Source organism: Netta rufina, assembly GCF_964035555.1.
Source record: "Netta rufina genome assembly, chromosome: 2".
In the NCBI taxonomy this organism is placed as follows: domain Eukaryota; kingdom Metazoa; phylum Chordata; class Aves; order Anseriformes; family Anatidae; genus Netta; species Netta rufina.
This window is the reverse complement of record NC_140124.1, coordinates 134,862,164-134,887,079: the sequence shown is the minus strand read 5'-3', so window position 1 is coordinate 134,887,079 and position 24,916 is coordinate 134,862,164. Positions and strand designations below refer to the sequence as shown.

The 24,916-nt window shown below is 45.5% G+C and overlaps 1 protein-coding gene across 1 annotated transcript; it reads right to left on the bottom strand.

The window, feature by feature from the left end:
• Nucleotides 1-1,444: 1,444 nt before the first annotated feature.
• Nucleotides 1,445-21,368, bottom strand: ESRP1 (epithelial splicing regulatory protein 1; the record flags this gene model as incomplete). Its single annotated transcript, XM_084281688.1, has 13 exons — nt 1,445-1,617; nt 3,254-3,440; nt 5,236-5,454; nt 6,503-6,804; nt 8,102-8,144; nt 8,233-8,365; nt 8,455-8,565; nt 10,304-10,358; nt 10,470-10,568; nt 17,341-17,455; nt 19,955-20,068; nt 20,885-21,013; nt 21,237-21,368. The coding sequence occupies 13 exons, from the start codon at nt 21,366-21,368 to the stop codon at nt 1,445-1,447; spliced, it is 1,812 nt and encodes a 603-aa protein (XP_084137814.1).
• Nucleotides 21,369-24,916: the final 3,548 nt, after the last annotated feature.

The window sequence follows — 24,916 nt, the reverse complement described above, 5'->3', positions numbered from 1 at the left end:
AAACAGGTGTCATAAAATGGAAAGAAGCCAAGTTTACTCCAGAAATGTTACCATTAAAATAAAACAATCACAGGTACTTGTAATTGCTATAAAAATTGCTCCAGAATTCTGTATCGTTCTTAGGGAACAACTGCTGTCAGACAGGCATACAAAAAGGATATTTTGACCTGGTACTGATCAGTCTGTAACCAACAGATGTCCACAGCTCACGCAGCCATTGATGGGACTCGTGTGGGATCCCCATTCAGTGAGGTCTCTGTTGGGCTTGCTGCTTAAACTACTTATAGACTAGTCACTGCAGATTAAGACACCCAAAATGCCAAAGTCACACCGAACTATTAATGGCACTGTGTTCCCATGATGTAAGAGCTATTATTGAGAAACTTGTTGTATATTGCCAGTGCAAGTTCTGGAATTTTATTTTGTTTTTTTGATCTTACATGAAAGAGGCTGAATTTGGTAACATGTCATAACCGTAAGACACATGAAAGCATTATAGAAATTAACTTTGAGTGAAAAACACATTTTAATGAAAAAACAGGCAGCTCACAGACATACTGGTTTAGTTTAGTTAGAGTAGTTAGAAAACTTTGGTTATCTTACAGGTGCTACAGAGTCCGTACTGCTCAACAACTCCATAAGTAGCTATTTGGACCCTTCTCCAGAGATAAAAAGCTCTCGCCTGAACCTGATTGAAAACTTGGGGTTCTTTTCTCAGTTTCCCTGACAGTTGAGGAGCAGTTTATGGCTTGTAGGGAACGTGGCTCTTTCCAAGGCCTCGTGACTGCAGAGAACAAGAGGTACGAAGAGTCTTTGTTCTGCAGAAGATGTGTAGTTTGTGCAGGAGAGCCAAAAGCCTTTCACAAGAGGTGTTCATGAGGTCAGGGAGAACGTATGCTCCAAGGCACGTGTTTCACATATGCATCCAATACACATATGTTTCAATGCATTATTTTCATAAATAAGTAAACAGAATTTTCACCATAAAGGTCAAATGTTACTTTATTACAAAAACAAACAAACAAAAAAAAAAAGGCAGGATTTCAGGAAACGTTATAAGGCAAGACCCCAATCCACCCCTTCTGAAAGGGGGCCAAGGGTGTCTTTGTGGACCCAGGTAGGAGTGTCCATAATCAATTCCTACCAAGGGCACAACGATGCAACCTAACGAGTTGAAGAGGCATGTGAGAGAAAAACAAAACCACAGAATTCCCACTGTAACCGTGCGACTTGTTTAAAAAAAAAAAAATAAATCATCACTACCTGAAATAGTCTAAAACTTGGGAAATCCCTAGATATCCTGGAATTGTTTCCCTGAACAAGATACTGAACAAGCTGTTCTTTGTAGCACAAACCTTTAGCATGACAGACAACGTTCTTTGGTGAGCTTTGTGCATTTGCTGCAAGAAGACTTCTTTGTTCCTGCTTGGTTTTCTCTTCTGCTTTACCTGGGGTAGTAGGCTGTGTAGTTCATGAAGAGCTGGGCCCCAGCAGGGTAGTACGCTGTGGAGGGCTGGAGTGTTCGCGGGTTCAGGAGCATGGATGGTTGGTACAGAGCTGCTTCTGTTGGCACAACTGCTGCAGGAGTCGGGAAGGAGTAGGAAGGGGGCGAAAGGCCTAAAGGGACAAACAAAAAATAGGTTAAGACCTTCAAAATCCCAGCATGTATATGTATGTGAATTCCATTAGCTGAACAGCTCTGCTGTAATTAAGGAGCTTTCACAGGTTTCTCATTTACTTGCTCATCACAGAAAATAAAGCTGGGGCACTGCTATGGGCCTGACTGCAAGACTAAAGTGCGTCCTTCTACCCCCAGTCAAAAGCAAAGGGCAGTAACACAAAAATCAGAAACCACCGATGGCTCTGGGAACAGGGTGTCTTTGCAGATGATGACTTTGAAGAAGACTTTGCAGCTTCTCATGTTTGTTTGTTTTTAAACTGAATGCTAACAACACACTGCACTTAGCTGCGAGGGCCTCATAAGGCCTCGCCTCTTGCTGAAACATCGTTAAACTGCCTCCTTTCCTATTCCTTTCCTTTTCTTCTCTAGTACCATGACAGTGAACGTATGAAAGTTTTAGATAGCCCTGAATAAGTGACACAGAAGTTTATTTTAAAGCAACAGTTAGCATCTCCCTTCATTGTGGGATTGGGCAGTGACAGAGCAAAAAGGGCTTATCTGAGGAATACATCACTTGCATCTGTATTTAGAAATAGGAACTCTGCCATCTAAGACTTCCCAAACTTTGGGACTTTTACTCAAGAACCTGTCCTAGGAGCCCTCAGGAGCTCCTGTCTGGGATTTGTCACACGTAGGACCACACACTGCAGCTCCCCGCTTGGATGAATCTCGCATTGCAAGAAGTGCTGGTCAACTGGAAAGCTGAACTCCTACAGATTAGCTGAAGGTCTACTCACAGCTCAGGAGGAACCACACCCAAGAAATTCACTGTCAGATTGGGAGCTCTGAGGAGGGTTTAGAGAATGTTTCTTAGAAACGCCACCATAAACAGTAATACATGTGCAGAGAGAAAGCTCCTACTCTACTGCCTTACCATTTATTATCTTGGAAGCAAAGTATTATTTTTCCCCTAGGCTCAGATTTATACAGTGTGCATGTTTACTAAGTTAGCCCTTAAGCTCTTAAAGCATCTTCCCCAAACATTTGTCTAGAAGCCCCTGCTCGTCCTAGCAGCTCTGAGGAGCAGAATTGTACATGAAATTTGGTCTCAGTTTCTCTGAGACCAAAAGGACGTGTATTTTACTCCCAGAGTGGATTTGGTTTTGTACAACAAGAGGATAAGCTCCAAAGGAGAGCATTTCCAATGGTTTCTTGAATTAAGTTTGGGGATTGAAAGTGGAAGGACTTATCTGACACGTTCACCATGATGAAAAGTGTAAACACAAATCAGTTTAAATGGGAAACTGCTCTTTAAGCCTTAGGCAGTCAAATCACTTTTCAGAGTCATGGCTCACCCTGGCCAAGTTCAGTTTCAAGAAGGGGAGGGGAAGTTTGCTACTGGAGAAGCAAGAGGAATTTGAAAGTAGTCTTTCAGTCGTAATAATTCACAACCAGAGGGAAAAATAATGACTGCAAGCTGCTGATTTATCACGAAAAGGCCTTATTTTACCACCCCCATCTGAGACTCCTTTCCAAGAACCAGAATCAGAGTCAAGAAAGCAGCTCCAACACCTACCCGCACACAGCGTAGAGTATTGGCAAGACCCATGCAAAACTTACATGGTAACTTACATGGTGGTGGGGACAAGCCATTTCGATTTAAAGTGCCCCCCATTAATACAAAGTTAATCTCCTCAGCAGAACACTGAAAGACTTCAACATATCTGTCCTTCATTGTCTTCTTGTGACACTTCTGTGCAGCCAGAAAAGCTCGGTCTGCAGATTTCATCTGAATAAAAGCATCTCCCGACGGACGTCCCTATAAAAAAAGACAAACAGAAGTGTTTCTGGAGCTCCCGTGAAGTAGCAGCATAATAATGATTTGTCCTGTTAAAAACACTCTTCAGCCATAAAAATATTTATCTCCAAAGCAAAGTAGACTCTTGCAACTATCAGCTAGTTTAAACTCTCCCTGAAGTTTCCCCACTACTTCTGGGGAATTATAGTCTACCTGGTGCATCTTACGGGCATCCTTCCAACTTGTGCTAACTTAACTGAGAAAAGAAATGCAGTCAAAAGCCTATTTTCTACTTTGTTAATGCCAATATGGGCTGGAATATTTTAAAATGTCACTAGCCTAAGGCTAATCATGTAGATAGGCTTGGTGTGAGCTTGTTAAGAAGAAAAATTAGATCCTTGTACAGGGCTGTAAGTGGGTGGGATACACAATTAGGAAGAGTCACTTTAGCCACATAAAGCTGACTTGAAGTAGCCAAAACTGGAGGTAGAGATCTGAAGCCAGCTCTAACTTAAGTTCTGGGCCAGTTCTTCTAGTTTCTGAGGGAAGAAAAACCCATAGCACCATCCTTTACACGCTTGTTTATGATTAGAGGGTTGGAAACAGGAGTGGTGGGAGTAGTGAGAATATTCAAAAAGATAAAAATCAAGTAGTTGGGCAAAGCAGTACCTAAAAGAAAGGTGACAGCTTTGGCTTTGGGCAGGGATGGCTGATCGCTCTCAGGACTACACACACACTCTTCCTCCAGGTTCTTTCATTACTGCTGACAAAGGCTGACGCTAGCATAAACAATTACTTGTGCTTTAGCATCTGCATCTTTTTATTTGTCTCTTCCAGACCTGCACATTCCTCATTATTTTTCATCTCTGACTTAGCTATGGCTAGGTCAAGTCCTCACAGACACAGAAATCTTAAGACAGGTGCTGCAGAAACTCTAGTCCCTTCTCTCTTCCTATGCCCCTCAAACAGAGAAGCTTTACTCTGGGAAAAAGAACTAGTTTGCAGCCGCAGCACAGGCTTAGCATCAGTCAAAACAGTTTTAGAAAAAACATTTTTATACCACAGCAATCAGCAGAGCCACTCAAACAATCTCCACAGAGGATGAGAAGCTGCCCTCTCCTCCCCTTAAAGTCACAAAACTATGCAGATAAACAAGGAGATCGCAACATGTGCCTTTGTCTAAAAGGTTTTGGTAGAAACTACCTCCAGGAAACAGTGTCAAGGATGAAACCATCTACACATGTCAGTGAGCCACTTATCCACATGCCTAGCCATAGCCATTCGAGGAAAGCAGCACCACAGTTCAGGAGACTTGAAACTTCAGCTGTAGTTTTAGACTTGTGCCATAGGAAATCCTTCCATCTCAAAGAGGCTGCAGTCATATATGGCCTTAAATACACCTGAGGCAAAGCCAGGGGCAAAACACTCCTTGGTGAGTTAATGTTGACCAAAATTCTGTTTTTAAAGATATGCCTCGCATGAGAGGATTTATCAAGCTGTTGAGCAGGACTCTTCAGTTTAAGCAGTGCAGGATCACAGCTGGTGCTATAGGAGCACCTCTAGAGATTGTGGCTTAGCTTTAGGCACCTGGGTCTCAGCGACAGAAACCACTCTACAGCAGATGCAGCGGCTGTTACAGCGTGGTTCAAGTAAGCCCATCTATTATCAGTTCATTTTCAGAGGAGCACTGGAGGCCAATTGATGTCATTAGTGTCAATCCCAAAGGTGCTCCCCTACTGGTGATGCTATCATCAGGAGGAGCCTGTAACGCACACGTGCAGTTAGCAGGGTGTCCAGCAACGTGGCGCCTACCAACCTGGTGATTCAGCACCATGTGGACGCCGTGGGTCCGAATATCTGTAGAAAACTCCCCCAAGAACTCCAGGATATCCTCAATCGTGGCAGCATAGGGAAGGCCACGCAAACGTATGCAGTCTCTGACGTTAGTGGGAGGCACGAACTGCTGAGGTAATACTGGAAGAATAGGAGGCGTTGGGAGAGGAATGAGAGGCGTGGAAGAGTACCTGTTCAGCACCTGTGCAAGACAGAAAGAGGTTACAAAAAGCTTCCTGACTTATTTTTCAATGCATGGGATTGGTGTTACATCATTTTCAGTCTGGGCAGCATTTAAAAAAGAAAACAGTGAGCTAGTTTCTGGGCTTCAACCACAGCAGCAATGCTTAGAATTCAGACACTTTGCAGACAGTTTTTAAACTCTCCAAAATAAGTTGGTTCTTTTTTTTTTTTTTCTTGGAAAAAAAAATCACTTGAACCATAATGCAACTCTCAGAAGATCTAGAACATGAAACCGGTATTTCTACAGCAGTTTTATTGTGAAAACATCCTACTGTCTATATAGTCACGGGGCCATTTCTACTGAAAAAAATATCTCCTCTATGTGAGATACTCACTCTCTAGGTGAGTCTATGAACTGGAAACATGCTTCACTACCAAACAGCCTTGACGTGCAATAGCACATCAGGTAACGTGGGTGGTGTCACTGAGCCGCAGCATTAGAAATAAGGGAGTCATGCTGAGATTTGAGTAGTCTTAACAATAAAAACCCCACCCAGTCAAGAGCTTACCAGCTATTTAATCGCTTGCCTTTAACCATCTTTGAACGATATCAATATTCAGTTACACAGGTGTCAGATGTTTTTGCTAAACAAAGAAGTTATGGGATAACTACAACAAGAGTAGCAAGTTACAGCTATGTTTTCTCACTTACTGTCACCTTTCAAATGAGGCATCAAAATCTCAAATTTACATGGCTCTACTGCTTTACACTACAGATGCTGTTATTATCTATAACTGCAGTTTGCAAGAATATCAGAAAACCAAAAAAAATCAAGGATTCTTTCATACACACTTATGTATGCATATTTTGCATGTGTGTGTGTGATTAAGAACATTCATGAGATCCTACATGCAGAGGGAGCAAACCCTTACAGAAGTTTGGACAGTACCCTTTCCAGTGAAAGTTGTCACGAGTAAAAGGAAGAACTTTTTGTCGTGGCCAAGCAGTACTTGCTGACACTACTTAATGCCAAAGCAGGACTAGAAGAAGCACATTTGCCACCTACCTGCTGAACTTCTGCTGCAGTGCTCCTGAAGAGTTCAATGTACCTTTTTCCCAGCAAGTCCTTATGCTTTTTCAGCGCGTTCTGCGCGTACTCCTCGCAAGCAAACAGCACAAAGGCATCCCCCGTTGGCCGGCTGTCAGGGTAGGTGACGAATAGGACTCCCTCCTTCCCTCCTGTTACAGGGCAGTGCTGGCCAAAGAACGTCAGCACTTCTTCCGTCGTCACGTTGAAAGGAAGGCCTCGCATCCTGACAATCACTTGGTTTTCTTTCGATAGGAACTGTGCAACCTCATTGGAAGTGCCTTTAGCAAAAGAAGTAGAGAAGCACTCAAATTTAGGCAGCTCCATAAAACCCCGAGAGACTTTGGCATAGCTAACTTCTCCTCCCTCTCCTAAGACCATTTTAAGACCATTTCTGAGCAGAATTCTCCTTTCTGTGTGAGTACTGCCTCCACTACTGTTCACCTCACCCTTTTAACTTATACATTTGGCAGGCTTTGAAGTCACAATGTATGGCAATCAAGTTCCCAGACCATTATGCTTGGAAAGAAAGCTAGAAGGGCATGTTGAAGACAGCTCAGGAATTTCATCCTATCCTGAGGAAACTGTCAAAGTCTGACAATTCTACTTCCAGCACCTTTAGACCATTATGCTCATAGATATAAGCCTACACTACCCTATCCAGATCTGCCTGCTAACCAATTCTGCACCTCAGCACAGTCCTTTCACTTACAGCTAGCGTATTTTGCCAAGCTGATATACAAAACAAGTCTGGTAGTGTCAGACATACAATTTTCCAGCATTAGCAAGCAGTGCTTTTACTTTGAATGGTGCAACTATTACCAAATCTATCAGTTAGCCATCTATTCAACAACATAATAGCCTCTCCCACTCCAAAACCTTAACTTTAGATGTTCAGTTAGTCATCTACAACCCCCAGAACAAATTTATGTTAGGAAGCAAGAAGGATTTTAAGCCAGTATTGTAGGTACATAACAGTTTATTGGATCTTAACTCAAATTCTGTACGCTTGCAGTCATAAAGGGAGGGTGGCAGTCTGGGGGAAGATGAGTAGAACAAGTTTTGCAGTCTTTCAATTCAAGGTTTGGGAATAGTCCCCTTAAAATGGAGTATTTCATCTAAAGTTTCCCCTTTAGTCAGAATCGAAGATTTCATTTGAAGAAAAATCAGTTCCATAAATCCCTTGTTATTTACGCTGTGATATCTGTTTGCTTTTATGTGCAAGTCTCCACAGCAACAGCAACAGTCCTGTTTTGCAGAAAACCAAAACCTGAGCAGTTTTTCCAATCAGTAACATTTAGGCCCCCTCGTTCAGGAAGATTACCTTCTGAACAAAACTCATAAGCGAGATCACCTTGTTTGATCAAATCCTTATTTAATAGGCTGCTTGAAAAAAAGAGGTGGACAAAATTCATGGAACAGCTTGGACTGCCAGCAGAGTACCTAATTATCACCCACCGGTTACCTACTTGATCATGGAAAGAAAAATGAAAGACCACATCCAAGAGGAGCCGTTTACAACCCCAAGTTGCAGATAACGATGGAACAAACCCTCCCTTCTTATCCCCTAAAAATTACCTCCTGCAATTTTAAGGAAGTCTTCACCTGTTGCCTTGTATACCTAATGAAAGGGAAGAAAGGAGAACACGTGACTGACGTGCAATTTGTGCTCCTGTTGAGAGGAGGCCCTCAAAGGCAGTGGCACACACCTCAATGTAGCGATTCCCCATGTGATGCTTGTGTCTCTGCAGGGCTAGATCTCTGTGCTCTTCACTTACAAACCTCACGAGAGCCTCCCCATTCCTCCGGCCCTGGGCGTTGAGGCAGAGTGCAGCGCCTCCCCTGAAAGATTCAAGTCAGAGAGAGGAAAAACTCCGTGACTGGAGCAGGTGAAGCACTACAGAGGGAGAGAGAAGTTCTTGGCTACTAACTTGGCAATGTTTAAGCCTTTGAAGAACCTCGCTATGTCCTGGTCAGATGACTGCCAAGGAAGTCCTCTTGCTCGAATGACAGCATTGTCATCCACAAGCTCCATCTTGCTGCTGCAGGCACCAAAAGGAGAAACAATGCTCGTCACCAACACTTCTGTGACAAGCCCCTGCCCGTGCTGGGCAAGGGGGAAGCACTGCCAGGGCTTCCTGAGACCCGTGCCCAAAATCACAGCAAACAGCAAGCCCTGCTGAGCTGCCCCTTTCCCAGCTCCCCACCACGCTTGCCCCTTGAGCTCTTCTCTTCTCGAGCACATTCCCACTTCACTCCCCCCTCCTGACACACCGATGTTTTGTGCTTCCCCGTTGTGTGAACAGGGTTAGTGCACTACAATGGAACACTTGCTCTTATTTTGGGTAAGTAGAGCTTGAAGCAGAGCCGTGCTTGTAGTGTGCCAGCATGCAAGGGCCACTCGCAAGCTAAGACCAGATTTATTTCAGGTTTTACTTCACCCAAGGAGTTTAGCCTGAACGTTTCATGTCGAGGCCATCACAGTGCTGCTGGAGACTTAATATAGCTCCAGGCGACGTCAACTGCTTAGCATGGGAATAGCTCAGCCACAGAGAGCCAGATTTAATTGGTCATTACCACAGTCCCTTTTGTTCTCTTGCGTGTTAAAAACGCCATGTAGAACAAAACACTGACAACAGCTACCCACGGCTGCTTTTAGGGCTATTGGAAGGCCAGGTTGTTGCACAGAGAGCACGGGATTGATTAAGCAGCTGCCTCCCCTCCTACAAGGGTTGTGTTGTGCCCTGCAGTAGGAGGGTCATGGCTTTGGTTGTGTTTTCAGTTCTCACGTGGCCTTTCCTGTAGGAATCTGTCCAGAACTGCTCCTCACAATCCTGTACTTTAATACTTTGCCTTAATAAAATAAGCAATTGGTGCATGTGCCAGTGCAAATAAAAGAGTGTTATCTTCTCTGACGACGTACCCCTATTGTTGAAACGAAACCCATCAGCTTCCACTTATTACCACAAATAAGACAGGAATCTTTTACCTCATCACAACATTTCATTATTGAAATGGAAAAAAAAAAATCTTAGAACACTGCTAAAACAAATAGCTGCCTGAACTAATCTCACTGGATACTCTCTGCCAATACTGTTGCTTTTTTTTTTTTTCTTGCCTCTTTTTGCTCAGAATCATTGCTTCCCAATATCATCTACCATTATGAGAGTTCATTAATCTGGAAGAGGGAAGTCAGTACTTGGGACTAAGTAAAGTGAGGAAAAAGTTGTATTTATACATGGAAAAGCAAGATTACGTTTTAAAAAGTCATCAAGCATAGATGAAGCTTTATGTTTAAAACATGTTTGGGAAGAAGACAATCATCATAGCTCAAGCAATTTACTGGTAGCAGTCTTTTGTTTGGCACTGTATCTTTATGGAAATGCATCTTCCCTATGCAAGAAAAAAATCATCACGATGTATATTCACTAACTGTGAAGCAAATCGCAGGAAAAGCTTAGGAGTTGATACTAAAAGGGTTACTTCTGCAAAAATGCAGAAGTTCTTTGTTCACAGAAGAGCCCACTCAACACCCATTATATACACTTATTAGGAGAACCCAGAACTAACAGCACCTAGCAGGCTACAGCTTCCTTGCTAGGCTTCAGTCCTGCATCGGATGCAGTTTTCTACCCCCCCTTTCCCACTTAAAACATCTAATTTACTTCCACAGCAGTGGCAAGATAAAATAATGACAACATCTATTTGCAGATTAGGAATGCAGAGAAGTACTATTTAAAGCAGTGCCTTTAGAAAGAAAAAGAGCAAGATGATACATACCAAGGCCCACTTTCAAATTTGTAGTTCACTCTTTCTGGATCTGAAAACTTGTGATCTAGGAAACACAGTACAAGTTATTTCCTTTTTCCTCACCATACAGAAACAAATAAACAACAACAAAAAACAAACAAGCAACACAGAAGACTAGTTCATCACAGTCACTTACTGTATGGTTCAGATATTAGCGTTAAAATAATCTTCCCCATATCTTCAACTTGAGAGGCTCCATAGGGAAGCGCTGAACTGTTCTTGTCAAGATTTAAATCTTTATGCTGGAGTTAAGTCAATCATCACAGGATAGATTTCTAATTGGTCTCCTACTCGAGCAATGAGCTTTCATGTTATCCTTCATGGTAAGGTGCTTCTCAGGGGAAGATTTAATCCATTTTCCTGCTGAGATGCATCAGCTGCTCCGGGTTAGCTGCTGCCTTAGCCTCTAACTACTGCCACCTGCGGGAGTGTGAGGTCACTCCAGAAAGTGTCTGGGGACACGAGACCCCATCATAAGGGCATACATATTTAATTCAGACATACAAAATGCATGAGCATAAGACAGATCCAATCCTGCATGCGGAAGAGACTGGTGTCCTGTCCTCTTTAATTAAGATCTTTAAGCTCTAGAGGAAGATCTGGGGAAGGAGGAGAAGCAAACCATCAACTACAAACTCTAAAAATAAGAGGACATGCCACATGTTTTCTAAACAGGTAAATCCCAAAGTAGAGTAGCTATTTTACCACTTTGCTAAAATTCACAAGGAGCACCTGGTCTAAATCTTGCCTGTTAGAAGGTACAGCCTGAGCTTTGTGCTCTCCTGCAGCATTAGCAGAATCAGGTTTGGAGTTCATCACTCTGAAAATCCAAGAGACAAAGCAGAGTCCCACAGCCCACATATTTTCTGATCTGAAGGGTGTTGGAAGATGATAGCAAGGAAAAGCTCTCCTGTCAACAGAGAGCAGAAAATGTTGTCTTAGCCTGTAGACTGACCAGATACAAATCTGTGCTTGAGGGAGACTGATTTAAGTTACAGGTATCATTTTTTCACAAAATTTTTAAAGTTCACTAAGGTATTTCCCTCCCCCCCCCCCATTTTCCTCTTGTATTTGCCCCTCCCTGTAGCATCAAACTACAGAACGGTGAGATTCCTTTTACCTCTGCTCCGTTTATAAAGCCAATTTGTATTGGCTTTCCCAAGGGTCTTTTCCATCCTCATCTCCTTCTTTGAAGAGAGAATGTTTAAGAAACAAACAAAGCAAGTCAGCCCCAACGCAGTTTGAAGTAGGACTTATTTTGTTCTCGCGCCTTATCACTGCACAAGATATCAGAGCAAAAAATGTACGTGTTTCCTAAACAGCGAGACCTATCTCGGCACGGCTATGCAGCAATGCAAGGCATTCAAAACAGACAAACGCACCAGTTACTCACCCGCATTTCCACACAAGTACACGAGATGCATTTCAAATGCTCAGAGTTCTGCACTTTGGACTGAAGAACAACTTTTGAGCATCTCGGGGGTGAGGGTAGAAGTGTCATCGTCTTCCCATTACTTGTGGGATGACTGCAAATCATTCTAACAAAACTCATTTATTTATTTTTAAATCTCAGGACAAGCCATCAGTTAATGCTCAGAACACTTAAAAAAAAAAAATAATAATAATAATTTCAACTGAACCAAACTCTTCTTCCACAGCAAGGAAAGGAAAAATGCAGCACTAAAATTTTGAGACTTCGCTGATTTTAAGTGTGCACTGAGTATGGAAAGTAAGAGGTTTGTGCTTAATCAGCTTCAGATGTTCTTGTAAGAAGTGACTTATATTTAAAAAAAAAAAAACAAACAAACAGAAGTAAACTAGTGATCTGCCAACTCCTCCACTGAATATTGTCTGCTAGCCATTGCCATCACCTTCCCTTCCCAGCATCTTTGGAGTAAACTAGTAAAAACACTAAATGGCTTTCTTAAAACCAAGCTAAAAATCCTAAACGAGCCACATGAAACAACCCCAAACGTGGTGTAAGAGACTACCACCAGTAATTATGGCAACAAGGAACGTTTTCATTGCACTCTCTCTTCCTAAGCCAAACACCCAAGCTTGTCTCGCCCCCACAACTGCCTGGGAAAAGCTGGTGTGTGTGTGTGGGGAGTGCTGAAGAGAAAAATAATCCACAAGCAGGCTGCCTTCATCCCTCTCACAGCGTCTAATCAGCAGCACGCAGATGTTTCTGGGCACCTCACGTGTCAAAACAGAGGAGGGCTTCTCCTCCTTCGCCTGACACCGGCCCCCTGCAGCTCCTGGTGCTTGTGCAGAGCCTCTGCCACCCACCTGGGGAAGGAGAAGCTGCTGAAAATGCAGGAATTAGAAATCTGGAGAGGAAGAGGAATCAGGCAGCAGTTTCGACAGCCACTGGGACAAGGGACAGGTGTACGTGTGCACACATGCAACAGCTTGGCTGTGAGGGCAGGCTGTCACAACGAGGAGACACTTCAATACTTCCCGTTCGCAGAGCCAAGGATCCCTACCAGCGATCAGCTGCAGGAGGTGGGAACGCAGCAGGGTGAAAGGGGAGGACGCTGAAGCGAGGCCATCACACAAGGAAAACAAAACAAATTCCCCCTCTCTGTTTGTATTCTCCTCGGAAAACCTCTCACTGGAAATATTGAGGAGGTAGTTCCTAAAAATGCCCCCGTGCCTACAGAAATCGCTGCCGGGTGTTGAGAAGCAGGGAGACGGTTGTGCAAAAAACCTTCCAGAGTGATACAAACACAGTGGGAGGGGAGGGAGAAATTCAACAACATCAGTAGGAGTGAGAGGGGAGAGATTGCTCACACCTCTGCCTCTGATTAGCTGCAAGCAAGGCTTTTAGGCAAGATGGGAGAATAAAACTGATTGCTTTCTGCACATGGGAAGGAGCACGTTTATAACAGCCTCAACTAAGTGAGAATTTTAATAAATGTGTCTGTCCACAGGCAGGTGGACCTCTGATTTGGGGCACTGGAAAGAAAGGATGCTTAAAAAAATTAGTGGAATAGCCTTTAAAAGAGAATCACCACTTGTTCTATGAAGGTATATGAGACCACACACGTGCATACACTGATATTTAAAGCTTGTCCATCCTAGGCAATTAGCAAAAGAGTTGAATTCGGTGGCTAAATCTAAGCTCACATTTAAAGCATTAGAAAAATGGACTCGGCTGTATAAACCTACTACAGGCAATACCAGCTACACACGATCCAAGTGAAGCGAAGGGCAAAAAGATGCACTCAAAAACCAAGCCAGGACAGGGAACAAGGATTTTCCTGCTTGTGCTACCACCCCTCTGTAACACTCAGCACGCTGAGGGGTGGCACATCCTATGTCAGGCTCATCTGCATAGCGTGGGAGACGTTTTAAACCCTGATTCTGTTGCAGCTTCACCTCCTCCAAGTGTCCTCCAAGCCTTCTTCCCCCACGCTGTCTCTCCCGGGGTCTCACCTCCTTTCTTAACCCTGGCAAAAGGCAAACTAACGCTCACTTGGCAGAGGTGACATGAGCACGTTACAGTTATGTTCTGCACTGATGCTTTTCCCCCTTTATTCTGATCGTAATCTTCTGCTTGAAGAGACTTAAATCTCTTTAAATACTATTTTGATTAACGTAATCTGATATTACCTGGTTCCTGGGTGCTCCCACAGGATATACAAATAGCAATGCACAAGATTTGTCAGGTAATACCCATTAATGGGCTTTTCATAGCCAGGGCTAAGTCCTGCTGGGTTTAGCTGTGCTCTGCACGGCGGTTTTCAAAACATCCAGGTCAAAAAAACAAGTTTCAGTATTGGAGAACCCAGATCTTATCCAGAGCATGAGGCAGACTGCTCTGGAGCCCTGCTGTGCTTCTCCTGACAACACCCTGCTAGCAAGGAGCTATCCTCACAGCCCCAGCTCAGAAGCAAGTGGAGCAAACCAGAGACCGGAGGAAGCAATAGTTATTTGCCATTTAATGACTTCTGCACGCCCAATCTTGAGGCAAAGGATGAGTCTTCTGCAGACCGAGTTACGAACAGTCATGCAAGCTTTGTTCACTCCACCCTGGAGGCACTCACAGCAGTGAAAACTGGCTCAGCCAGCTTTGCAAATCAAGAAGTGCAGCGAGTATGGGAGGTACAGAAGGTGCAAGAACAGCCCTGCTTCTTTTGTGTCCTTACACAGGCTTCGAGAGATTTCAACAGCACCAAGTCCTTTCCTTTGCCAGAACACGATCGTTTCTCCCAGCTTTTTTTGTTACTCAAAATTTCTCATAATCGTCCCGCTTCAGTCAGCGTTGTGTAAGAGGAGCAGAAGACAGCCTGCCACGAGACTGCCTCCTGCACCAAAAACCTGCTGGAGACCTTACGTTAGGAGGCAGCGGCAGAGACAGCAGTTAAACTCGTCTCAATTCTTCCTCAGCCTCCCAAATGCGATGGCATTTTAGAGACTGCCTTACCTTGCATTAAAAGAAAGGAATTCTTACTTTCTTTGAGGGCAGGGGCACAATGTAAAGTGCTCACCTGAACTCTTAGATTTGTAATGGTTTCATTTCTATACACAATTTCGAGTAGTATGCTGAAGGATTAAGTCCCCAAAATTCTTTTTAAAGGAAAACTAAGTCAGCAGGTCATTCAGTTTAATGTCCCTGTGTTCCTTTTCACCATCATGCAAAGAAGGCAAGCACTAAGTATACATCCAAGCACCAACTACCCAGCGTTTGACACCCCGGAATATGCCTCCTGAACGACTGCAGCAGGAAATTATTCCCTCTGATTGCTGGGAACCAGGGAGCACATTCTCCACCAGCCTGTAATTTGTTGTTTAATCAGACACTACCAACCAAAATAAAAGCATCTGAAAGCCTGCTAACGACTGAAGTGACTGCAGACCAAGGGCCAGCTTTCCCACAGCTCTCTCACCCCACACACGTTTCCTCCCATTGATCCCAGCCCTCTCCTGCCTGGGTCAGGGATCCAGGCACATGAAGGGACTTGCCCAAACTCATTCTTCTGCTCCCACCAATTTGTGAATGCAGATCTACACCTCTGCTCTGTGCTCAACCCCCAAACCAAACGCTAACAAACCTGGTCGCTTCCTGCAGGAGTAAAGAGATCGGGCAGGCTCTGGCACTAACCTGCAGCTTCCTTTCAGCTTCATCCACCAGCTTTTATTTTCTTCATCCATCCATCTCCCTTTCTCCATCCACCCTCCCCATCCCCACCTCGGATAGGACGCTTTTCTCTCAGCCTCCTCTTCGCTACCTAACTGTCTTCGAAAGAAGGCAGCTGCCTCACTTGAGGGGAAAAAACCACTAGGCACAAAGCCGCTTGGGCTAATCCTCAGACTTCATCACCTGCTCCAACCAAAACTTTTATTTATCGCAAGCACTACATGCACGCACAGACTCCCCAGGTGCAATTAAGTTAATCTCCTCGGTGTCAGGCTGTGTGTAAATCAGTACATCGCAGCAAGGTGAGGGGAAAAGAAAAATTAGCATATTGGGCAATAAGAGGAAAACAAGTATTTTACTTCTTTGGCTCTGCACCCTTCTTTTCCCAAGCCCCTGCGAGGGCTCCCAAGCAGTGTGGGGTACGGACAATTAATTCCGGCCACATTGCATAAACACAGCAAGTTTACAAATAATGCAGCAGCAGTTACAAAACAAGACAAACCCCAAAGATAAAAACAGAATCAATTCATACACACACCCAAAGAGAAGCAGATCGGATCTAAAATTCACACTCAAATTAAGATCACTCAGCCCAGCCAAACCTTTAGGACCTTGGAGGAAAAACTACCTGCAGTTGGCAACCAAGACCCAGGTGGTACTGGCAGTGGGGTCTGCTCCCCTCTCCCAGCATGTAGGGAGTGCACAGTCATTGTACCTTAACTGCCCAGTGACCCTTCAGCTGTCTGTGGTCATACAACTGTTTCCACAGCAGAAGGAAACAGGCACTCACATGGAGAGAAAGTAAAGGCATCTCTCTGAAACAGCTGAAGTAGCTCACTGCCTTTAACTTCTCCAGCTCGTGTTTTCCATCAGAGCATCCCCAAGCAATGCATTAGGCTTTTAACAATTTCAGAAGCCCCCATCATCTGGTTTCCAGACTATGCAAACACTTATGTAGAAAAAGCAAAATAAGAAGTCCACACTCTTCCACTTAAATATACCACTTTGCTTCAGAGTAGGGGAAAAAAAGCGATTTCTGCCCCTTTGCTAGAAGACATGCACCTTAATTTGCAGATGACAAAGCAGAGCAGACAGCCTCCAGCATTCAACCTTATAATTAAGCACACGCACAAAAAATAAAGCCACAAACTAACAGAACAGACATCGATATTTTATGCCCCTCTCACTACAGATACAAAACCCTGGTGATGCTGGTCCTACAGAGAAAGGCTACTGTAATTCAGACGTCACATAATTTAGAGTCTGAAAAATGCCAGTTCTTAATGGCAATCACTCTACAGATGCAAGAAGCTAGTCAAAGAAGTTATTAATAGCAACTTATAATTCTCAAGATCCTTTCTCTCTTCTTCCTCTCTCTCAGGCTGGATACCACGTGCACCAGCAGCATCCCTGCCTTTGAATTAAAGGCTAACTACCCATTCACATCAAGAATAACCACTCCCCCTCCTAACAATGAAGATGAAGAGGTCTCCCAACATTTACTCTTACCTAAAAAACCTAAAGATTTAATTAGCCGATGCAGTGAGCAAGCTCACAACTTTAAACTCAGGATTCACACCAGCGATTCGAATAAATATGTCACATTTAGCTGTGCAGTTTAAAGGACAAGTATAAAGGTAGTAAGGAAAGCATACAGAAATCAAGAAGAAACAGGATTTCCCCCCATGGCACCACGCACTCTCGTACGTTTTTATTTTTGTGAGAAAGCTCTGGGCAGCGCCGAGTCACTCATTGAGGTTATATCACCCCTGAACAGGTGTTGCAAGCATTACTCACACATCTTTGTCCCAAAATCCAGCCGAAGCTGTAACAGTAGCAGGCAGCGTCTTTGTCAAAAGGATACATTCTGTCATGGCTGCGACATCCAGCTTGCCAATATCGGGTGAGCCAGGGCAACACTTCTTGAACTCTTTCCGCAAGTCAAAAAAGGAGTAGAAGCATTCAGGCAGTAAGATATTCTGTAAAAGCACAAGGTACCAACTGTCAGCTGGGGCAAGCATCTTCTACTTTGTCTTTACATACTAAACTTCCCAACTATTTCCTTACAATAACTAGAGGGGGGAATAAAAAGACAACAAAATACCAAACCAAAATATTTCTGCTGCAGAGCAGCTCATATAGCTCCTCATAGTCATCCAAATATGTTTATCAACTTGTTTTTTTGCTTAAGCAGCTTCCTCTCTGTGATTTAAGAAAGAAAAATGTGCTTTCTCACTGCCAGAGAAGAGTTTGCTGTCATTACCAGTGCCTCAAATCCAATATACACGTAGGAGAGCAAACGCGTGCTATTGCAACATTTATCATCAATTCCTGGTTCCAGCTTTTACTGCAAAAAGCCAGAGGGCACTCGGTTCGGTTTATAGAGCCAAGCAGATTTTGCAAGACTAGCAGAAGATGTCTTGGTTTGCAGACAAGGCTGAGTTTTCAGAGAGCAGTCACACTTCAAATATTTATTCCCATAAAAAAAAATAAAATAAACGGAGCAGATGAAGGTTTGATGTGGTGTAGAGGTTATCAGTCTATGCTTGGTAACTGCTTTAATTTTGGAGCATGAAGCCAGGAGCAAGCCCATTGAAAGTGTCAATAAAACCCTTTTTGCCCCACAAGGACATCTTTCACATGCTTTATTCCCTTCATTTGTTTCAGGATGAGGAAGAAGAAGCAGGGAAGTTATTTCAACAAACACAACCCCCCCTCTCCTCCAGACTTCCTCGCAGCCTCGGTGCTTGCGTTCTACTTGGCTGCCTGCAGTGCCTCTAAATCACGGAAAGCCCTTACTTACTTTCTGTCTAGAACAACTAGTTAGCATCTTGGCATTGTAACAGAACGGCAGCATATGTGGATGCACGCTTAAAAAGCCAGAAGAAAGAAGTTTAGGCTCCGTAACAAGTTCTGCTTTGAAAACAGCAGAGCTTATCTTAGCATACAGACAGGTGCATTAGGCAAACAACATCCTTTAAAGACAAACTTATGAAAATGCAGGCGTGCTCGCCAGGATTGCCTGCTCTCGTTTTAGCACGGCTATTTTTCTGCTTCCATGAGAAGAGACTGAGTTCTGTACTTCACCGAGTTTCCCTTGAAGCAGTTGATATCACTTTATTGTCTGAATACCACGAGCTGCTAGGCTGGTTGAGACTGGGTGCCTTAAAATAAACACAGGCAGAAATCACAAGGCTATTGAACAGATCTGGATTTCCACAGTACACGTGCCACCAGCCTCAGCATTCGGTATTCACCAGAAAACTATTACAGGTCTCACAGGCATCCGATTTACTTGATCTATAGGCAGCACAGAGCAAGTTTCAAATTAAGAATTCGTAACCAAACAGAAGATTTCGATGACTCCTGTCACTGTGACTGAATACATATAGAGAAAAAAGGATCCCAATCACTTGCATGAAATTAACTTACATAAGAATAATTGTAGGGGTACTCCCTTCTTTTACCTACATCATTTAGCTGCATGAAAAACAAACAAACAAACAAACAGCTGTATAAAAACACAAGCCCATTCTAAGTGACAAAGCTTGTTGTTACACATACACAGGTCTGGTCACTATGAATCATGCTCATGGCTTCTCTGCTCAAGCTTTAAAGGTGTCAATCAATACTTATGGCACCAAGGGGTATTAAGAAACAAACACCCAATATCAGTTTTGTAAGAGCAGAGACTTGCAGCATTGCTCCTTCCAAGGCCAAGCAGCAAAATGATAGGCGCAGAGATCAGTAGCCGGTGGGGATAGCAGAACAGCTCTGCTACTGAGCCATGCATGTTCACAGCAAACCACAAGACCAGATTTTATTAATATTGAGGCAGTTAATTCAGGCCTGAAGACTCAGCACAGTGCTGCAACCCTATCACTAATGAAAATTAGGCAGGAGCTCGTAACACTGTTGGCAATTTGGCAACTCTGAAGTTATGGAAAACTCTAGACTAGGGGACTCGTCATCGCTCAGCCTGCCTCATGCCACTGCTCGGCTCCTCACAAACACAAGCACCGCCCTCGCAGAGTCAACTGAACGCACGGAGACTGAAAGCTGCTAAAAGTGAATGTAAAAATTTCAACAGGCAGTCAGCCACCTTCATCACGAACTATTTGGCAACATTCCCAAAGTTCCGTTTTTTAAGCCCATTGTGGCTCGTGCAGCAGTACGAGTGTCAGATTTAGAGCAACCTCTCAGCACATTGCTCCTTTCTCAAACACTTAATTCACAGTTATTCTTCTGATTTCACTTCTAAAAGCCTCTCTCAGGGCAGCACAGGCATTAGACATTGCCCATGCCATCCACGTGGGCAGGCTCATAGTCTGACAAGTATATTGACTGATGAGCAGTGATTGAATCACAGAGGTGTGGAGGTCTCCTCGTACTACGCATTTTAAAGAGAAGTCGATCAGTTTCGCAAGAAAAACATCCAGAGCACACCAAGAGTTGGACTTCAGTCAACTGCTACGTACCTTTTTGGAAGCTTCAGGATGCAGAACCTGCCTAATGTGCAGCTGCCCATCAGTACAGAAACAGAAGGAAGTACCCACACCAATGTTCAGCTCATTGCTCACGGACTGATTAAACTGAAAGCAGGAACAACAAAAGGCACGCATGTGAGAGATCAGAGCTGCTGCAGGAGGAAGTGTCATCAATCGGCAGTATTAAACCTGGTCAGCAGGATCACAGGGCTGGAACTCCTTTTTGAGAAAGCCTCTTGTATATTTGTTTCTTACTAGCTAAGCACATGATTACTCCCATGATAATTAACTTCATAGGGAAATTGCCCCTTTTCCCCTTCCACCACGACGTGGCCACACACTCAGCCCACACCACAAAAATAATTCCTTTTTCACTTGCAAGAGCTCTGCAAGGAGACGTAAAGCCGTTTGCAGAGAGCTGGGGGAGCACCCGGGCAGAAAAACCTCACAGACAGGGCATGTTGGATAGGAGAAAGACTTCCAGCCCTGCCCTTAATGAGAGCCACACACACCTCCCTGTTTATTTTGAGGCTTCGATACAGTCTCCTTCTTTTCAGAACGGATAAGTCACCATAAACCCAGCTTTTTTGAGGAGCACCTCCACTTGGCTTCCCTCCTACACTAAGGAAGACCCAGCCACAGCTGCAACTCAGAGCCCAGCAGGAGATGAGAGCTGGGCAATGCCCAACCTTCATCGTCCTCTCAGGGTTCAACCCCACCTCCCGAGGTGAAAGAGCATGAGGCAAGAGAGAAAACCCCACAAAGGCCAACAGGGTCCAGGCTGCCTGGCCCATATGTGACTACAGTGCCCTGTGCCACGCTCTGCTACCCCAAAAGTGAGTGGGGAAGGAGGGTAAACGGATGCTAAGGTGGCTTCCACCTCCCACCACCGAGGGACTGCGGCTGGTTACGGGCTGTCACCTGTCTCAACGCCTGCTCCAGCGGCGGAGCCAGCGCCAGGCTCTCCACGTCCACCTTGGTGACCTCCTGGCACTCGGCAGTCAGCTCCGGGTGGTCGGGCCTGACCAGCACGTCGTGAGGGCACCCCAGCTCCAAGGAAAGCAGAGGAGGAGCGAGTCAGCACCCGGCCATGGGCTCCCCGACCTGCAACCCCACAGCCCTGCCCTCCACCACCACCACCTGCTCCAGCCTGGGGCACCCCCAGCCAGCCCAGCTCCTGGGGCACCCAGCCCAGCAGGGGCAAGGGGAGCAGCAGAAGCAGCTGGGGATGCTCCCATCTTCTCGTCCTCCTCCTCTTTTTTGGGGAAAATACCTCCTTCGTCCTCAGGTCGACCACTTTCCACAGGAGCTGGAGCAGCTCCCGCTCATCCGAGCCCAGCCTGGCCCCGTTGGTGCCCGCCGTGGTCACAAAGAGGATCACCAGGTAGTCGGGAGACGCCGTCATGGTGCCGCCAGGCAAGTGGAAAAAGGGGGAAAAAAGAGAAAAAAAGAAAAAAAGAGAAAAAAAAAAAAAAAAAAAAAGGAGGGAGGGGGGAAGAGAAGAGCCCAGAAACTTTCCCTCTTCAGGTCGCTCCCAAGCCGGCAGAGCCCCCACCTGCAGCCGCGGCGCAGGGGGCAACCCCTTCCCTTCCCTTCCTTCCCTCCCCCCTTCAGCTGATCCCGCTCGGATCTGTAGGATCGGTGTCGTTTCCTTCCCGGGGGGAGGCAGAGGGCTGCCTGCACCCCTGGGAAGCTGGCAAATGGCTGCGGGCGAGTTTGGGGCCGCGGCGCTCGCTGCCCGCCCCCCACGTGGCGCAGGTACGGGGAGCGCTCACCTGGCGCCGCCTCAGCCCCGCCCGCCATGGGCGCTGCCACGTCCCGAGGCGGGCGGCGCCGCTCAGGGCCTCGCTTCTCCTCAGGGAGTGTGGGGGAGCCCTGAGGAGCGACCCCTCTGCCGCCCAAAATGCAGCCCCGAGTTTGCCATGGGGGGGGATCGGCCCGCTCGGCCCGCCCTCGGGGTGCTGCCCGCCGGGCTGCGCCTCGCTGTGGGGGCGGCGGGGCTGCTGGTTCCTTTTGGGACCCTACAACCGCACGATCCTACAACCACACAACCCCATAGCCGAGCCGGGACCCCACTCTGGCACCACACACAGCCGGGAGCAGCTCCTCAGAGGAGCCCTGAGCAGGTTCGCCACAGCCGCGCAGCCTTCCCTCACGCAGCCTTCCCTCACACATACACGGGCAGAGGTGGTTTTGCTCCTTGTGAGGTGGTTTTGCACCTTGTGACAACCTCCTCTTTCTTTCTTCCTTACGATTTTTTTTTTGTTTCACTGTGAAATTTCTGTTTTAAACACGTGTTGATCAGAAAGCCCTTTTCCATTATGACAAGGTCCCCGAATGTAGGGTAAAGAAGCAACACTAACTTTCCCCAGTGAAATCCCCCAGTAACACTAACTTTCAAAACCCATACTTCTTTAACACCCTACTTGTGTGTTTCCAACTTCACTGTGGTGCCCCTTCCCAAAATATTTATCAAGATCATAGCACACATCATACTTCCCTTCATCGCTGCTCCTGCTGTGGTGCAGGTCTGCAGCCCGCACCTTCTCCTGCTACCCTGTGCACGTTTGTTGCTTTGGCAGCAGGGCTCAGGGCACATTTCGGAAGCAATCTGGGGTTTGGGATCCTGGTAGCCCCCAAATGTTCAAGCACAGCTGGGTGGCCTGATCCTGATGCACTTTGTTGGGCTGTGGAGCGTGTTCCTTGCAGGGACTGTCACCAAGGCCCTGCTCCACGGTTTATGGGCTTCACTAAACAACCTCTGTGTGGTGGAAAGCTGGCTGGAGTCATTTTTGACCTTTTTGGTGTAAGACTTGGATAATGGCAGTCACTGGAACAAATTCCTGTGTTTAAAGGAGGTAGCAGAAATGTGCCATGCTAAGCTGGTATCGGGGACGTGAGGAGAGCATGTCAGAGCCCCCCATTTTCTCTGTGGATTTGTCTTCCAGCTTTCCATCCAGAAAGCTCAGACTCCTTGCCTTACTGCTACAGCAGGCTACCACTGCATACAGTAACCTTTTTATAGGTTAAACTTTACCCTAGAAGTATTTTTAGTTCCCATTATGTCTCTGGGTTCTTGATTAATCAGTATTTTATTTATTTGTTAATTTTTGAAGCCACTTACCACTAATTGCTCCTGTAGTGGCATTACCCTTTCTTTTTCCTTTTTCTTGGGTAACACATTCCCTAAAATGCCTGTTTCCCAGCCATGGTTCCCGTTCCACCCTGCCTCTTTTATACCTTCAGTATCCGGTCTGACAGCATGCACCAGTCGGTCGGGTTCCCATGTTTTGCTGCCCGGGCTCCTGGCATTTTGGTTGCTTCTCCTTTGCTGTGTGTTATCCCCAGGCCTGGTTAAGCATAGCCCGTGCATGAAGTGTCATCCTCCAGATGACATCAGTGTTATTACCTACAGGAATGTACTAGGATGCTTTGGGGCACGACGACCTCCTCAGGTTCCTCCCAACACCTTGCCGCTGTGTTTCTCTCCTCTCGTACGCCTTCTGTTGCCTGCCTTCCCACCATCTGTCTCACTTTCAGCCCCTTTGCTAATCTCCCTGGTTTTCCCTTTCTGGATTAGTTCTGTTTCCCCCCGCAGGTTGCTTTGTACCACTTTCTATTTCAAGGCATTTCTGAAACTATTCACATTTTCCTTCCTGCTGAGAAGCTGGGTTTAACTCCGCCTCCCTGACCGCAGCAAGAGACCTACCTATCTAACCACATTTTTATTACCTGTGTTCCCGAAGCTTCTTCCCCTCTCACCCATCAATCCCCTTCTTCCTTGTTTCTTTTGTTAATCTCCACATCCCACTTTCTCCAAGGCTTTCCTACAACCCTGTGAGTTCTGCACCTCCCACCCTGCTCTATTACTCAACAGGAGGGTCTTCAGCTCATGATACCACCTGCAACTCTGGTGTCCTTCCCATGGGGACCTGTGGTCCATGCCAGATCTCCCATGTTCCTATATCACTCTTAGGTTTTCTTGCCAAACACCAGTTTTTTAAAACTGTGATGGGACAATCAGCAGAGCTGTACCAAATCATTTTCTCCACTTTCATCAGTAATTAAATAGTGTCTGCAGATACCTCCATTGTTCCCTGAAATCGCACAACTGGCTGTAACATTCAAGCACTGCTGCTTTACTGCAGCAAAGAAATGCCAACTTGTAAGCTCTGCCAAGTCCCAAAGCCAACAATACCATATTCACAGCCATCTGAATGTAATATAAAATGTAATACCACCAAGCATGGTATTACCGTCACATTCTCTCATCCAGAGGCGCAGCTGTTACTGCAGCAGGGAGTCACTGTAGATAACAATGCAGGGTTGGAATTCCCCTGCCACTCACTGCAACTACTGGCTCTAGCTCTTCCAGTTGTGCTACTGTCCCAGAGAAGCCACCTGACTGTGGTATGGACCATAGTGCCACGCTTGGAGTACACCTACAAAACATGTTCATCTGTAAAAGTGTAAACAGGGCCTATAAACATAACCAAAATAAGCTGTGGCAAGTGCCATGAGCATCTGTGAGACATTGTGTTACTTCAGCAAAATATATATAAATTCAGGTTTTTGGTTTTTATACGCATATAAAAATGTTGTATTTTACTTTAGGGGTTTATATCTGTTTGTCCATCAGGGCAAAGGAGGGTCCCAGCTCAGGGCTAGACTGAAAGCTGGCCAACCTTCTGCCAGTATTGTATATGAGAGCCCTTGATTCCCAAATTCTCTGATGTTTCTGCAGAAGGATTTGCAGTATTTCAAGCACATCCGTTGAAGTAGCATGAGGAGGCAGCAGGATGATTTCAATGGCTTCAGCAGCGCCCCAAACCCCATCTTCAGCGGTACCAACAGAACTGGTTGCGGAGCTGCGTGTCGTGACCCAGCTCCCAGCATGTGGCGTGGGGACCAACCTTCCCCAGCGAGTTTCAGCGTGGAAAACGGAGGCACGGA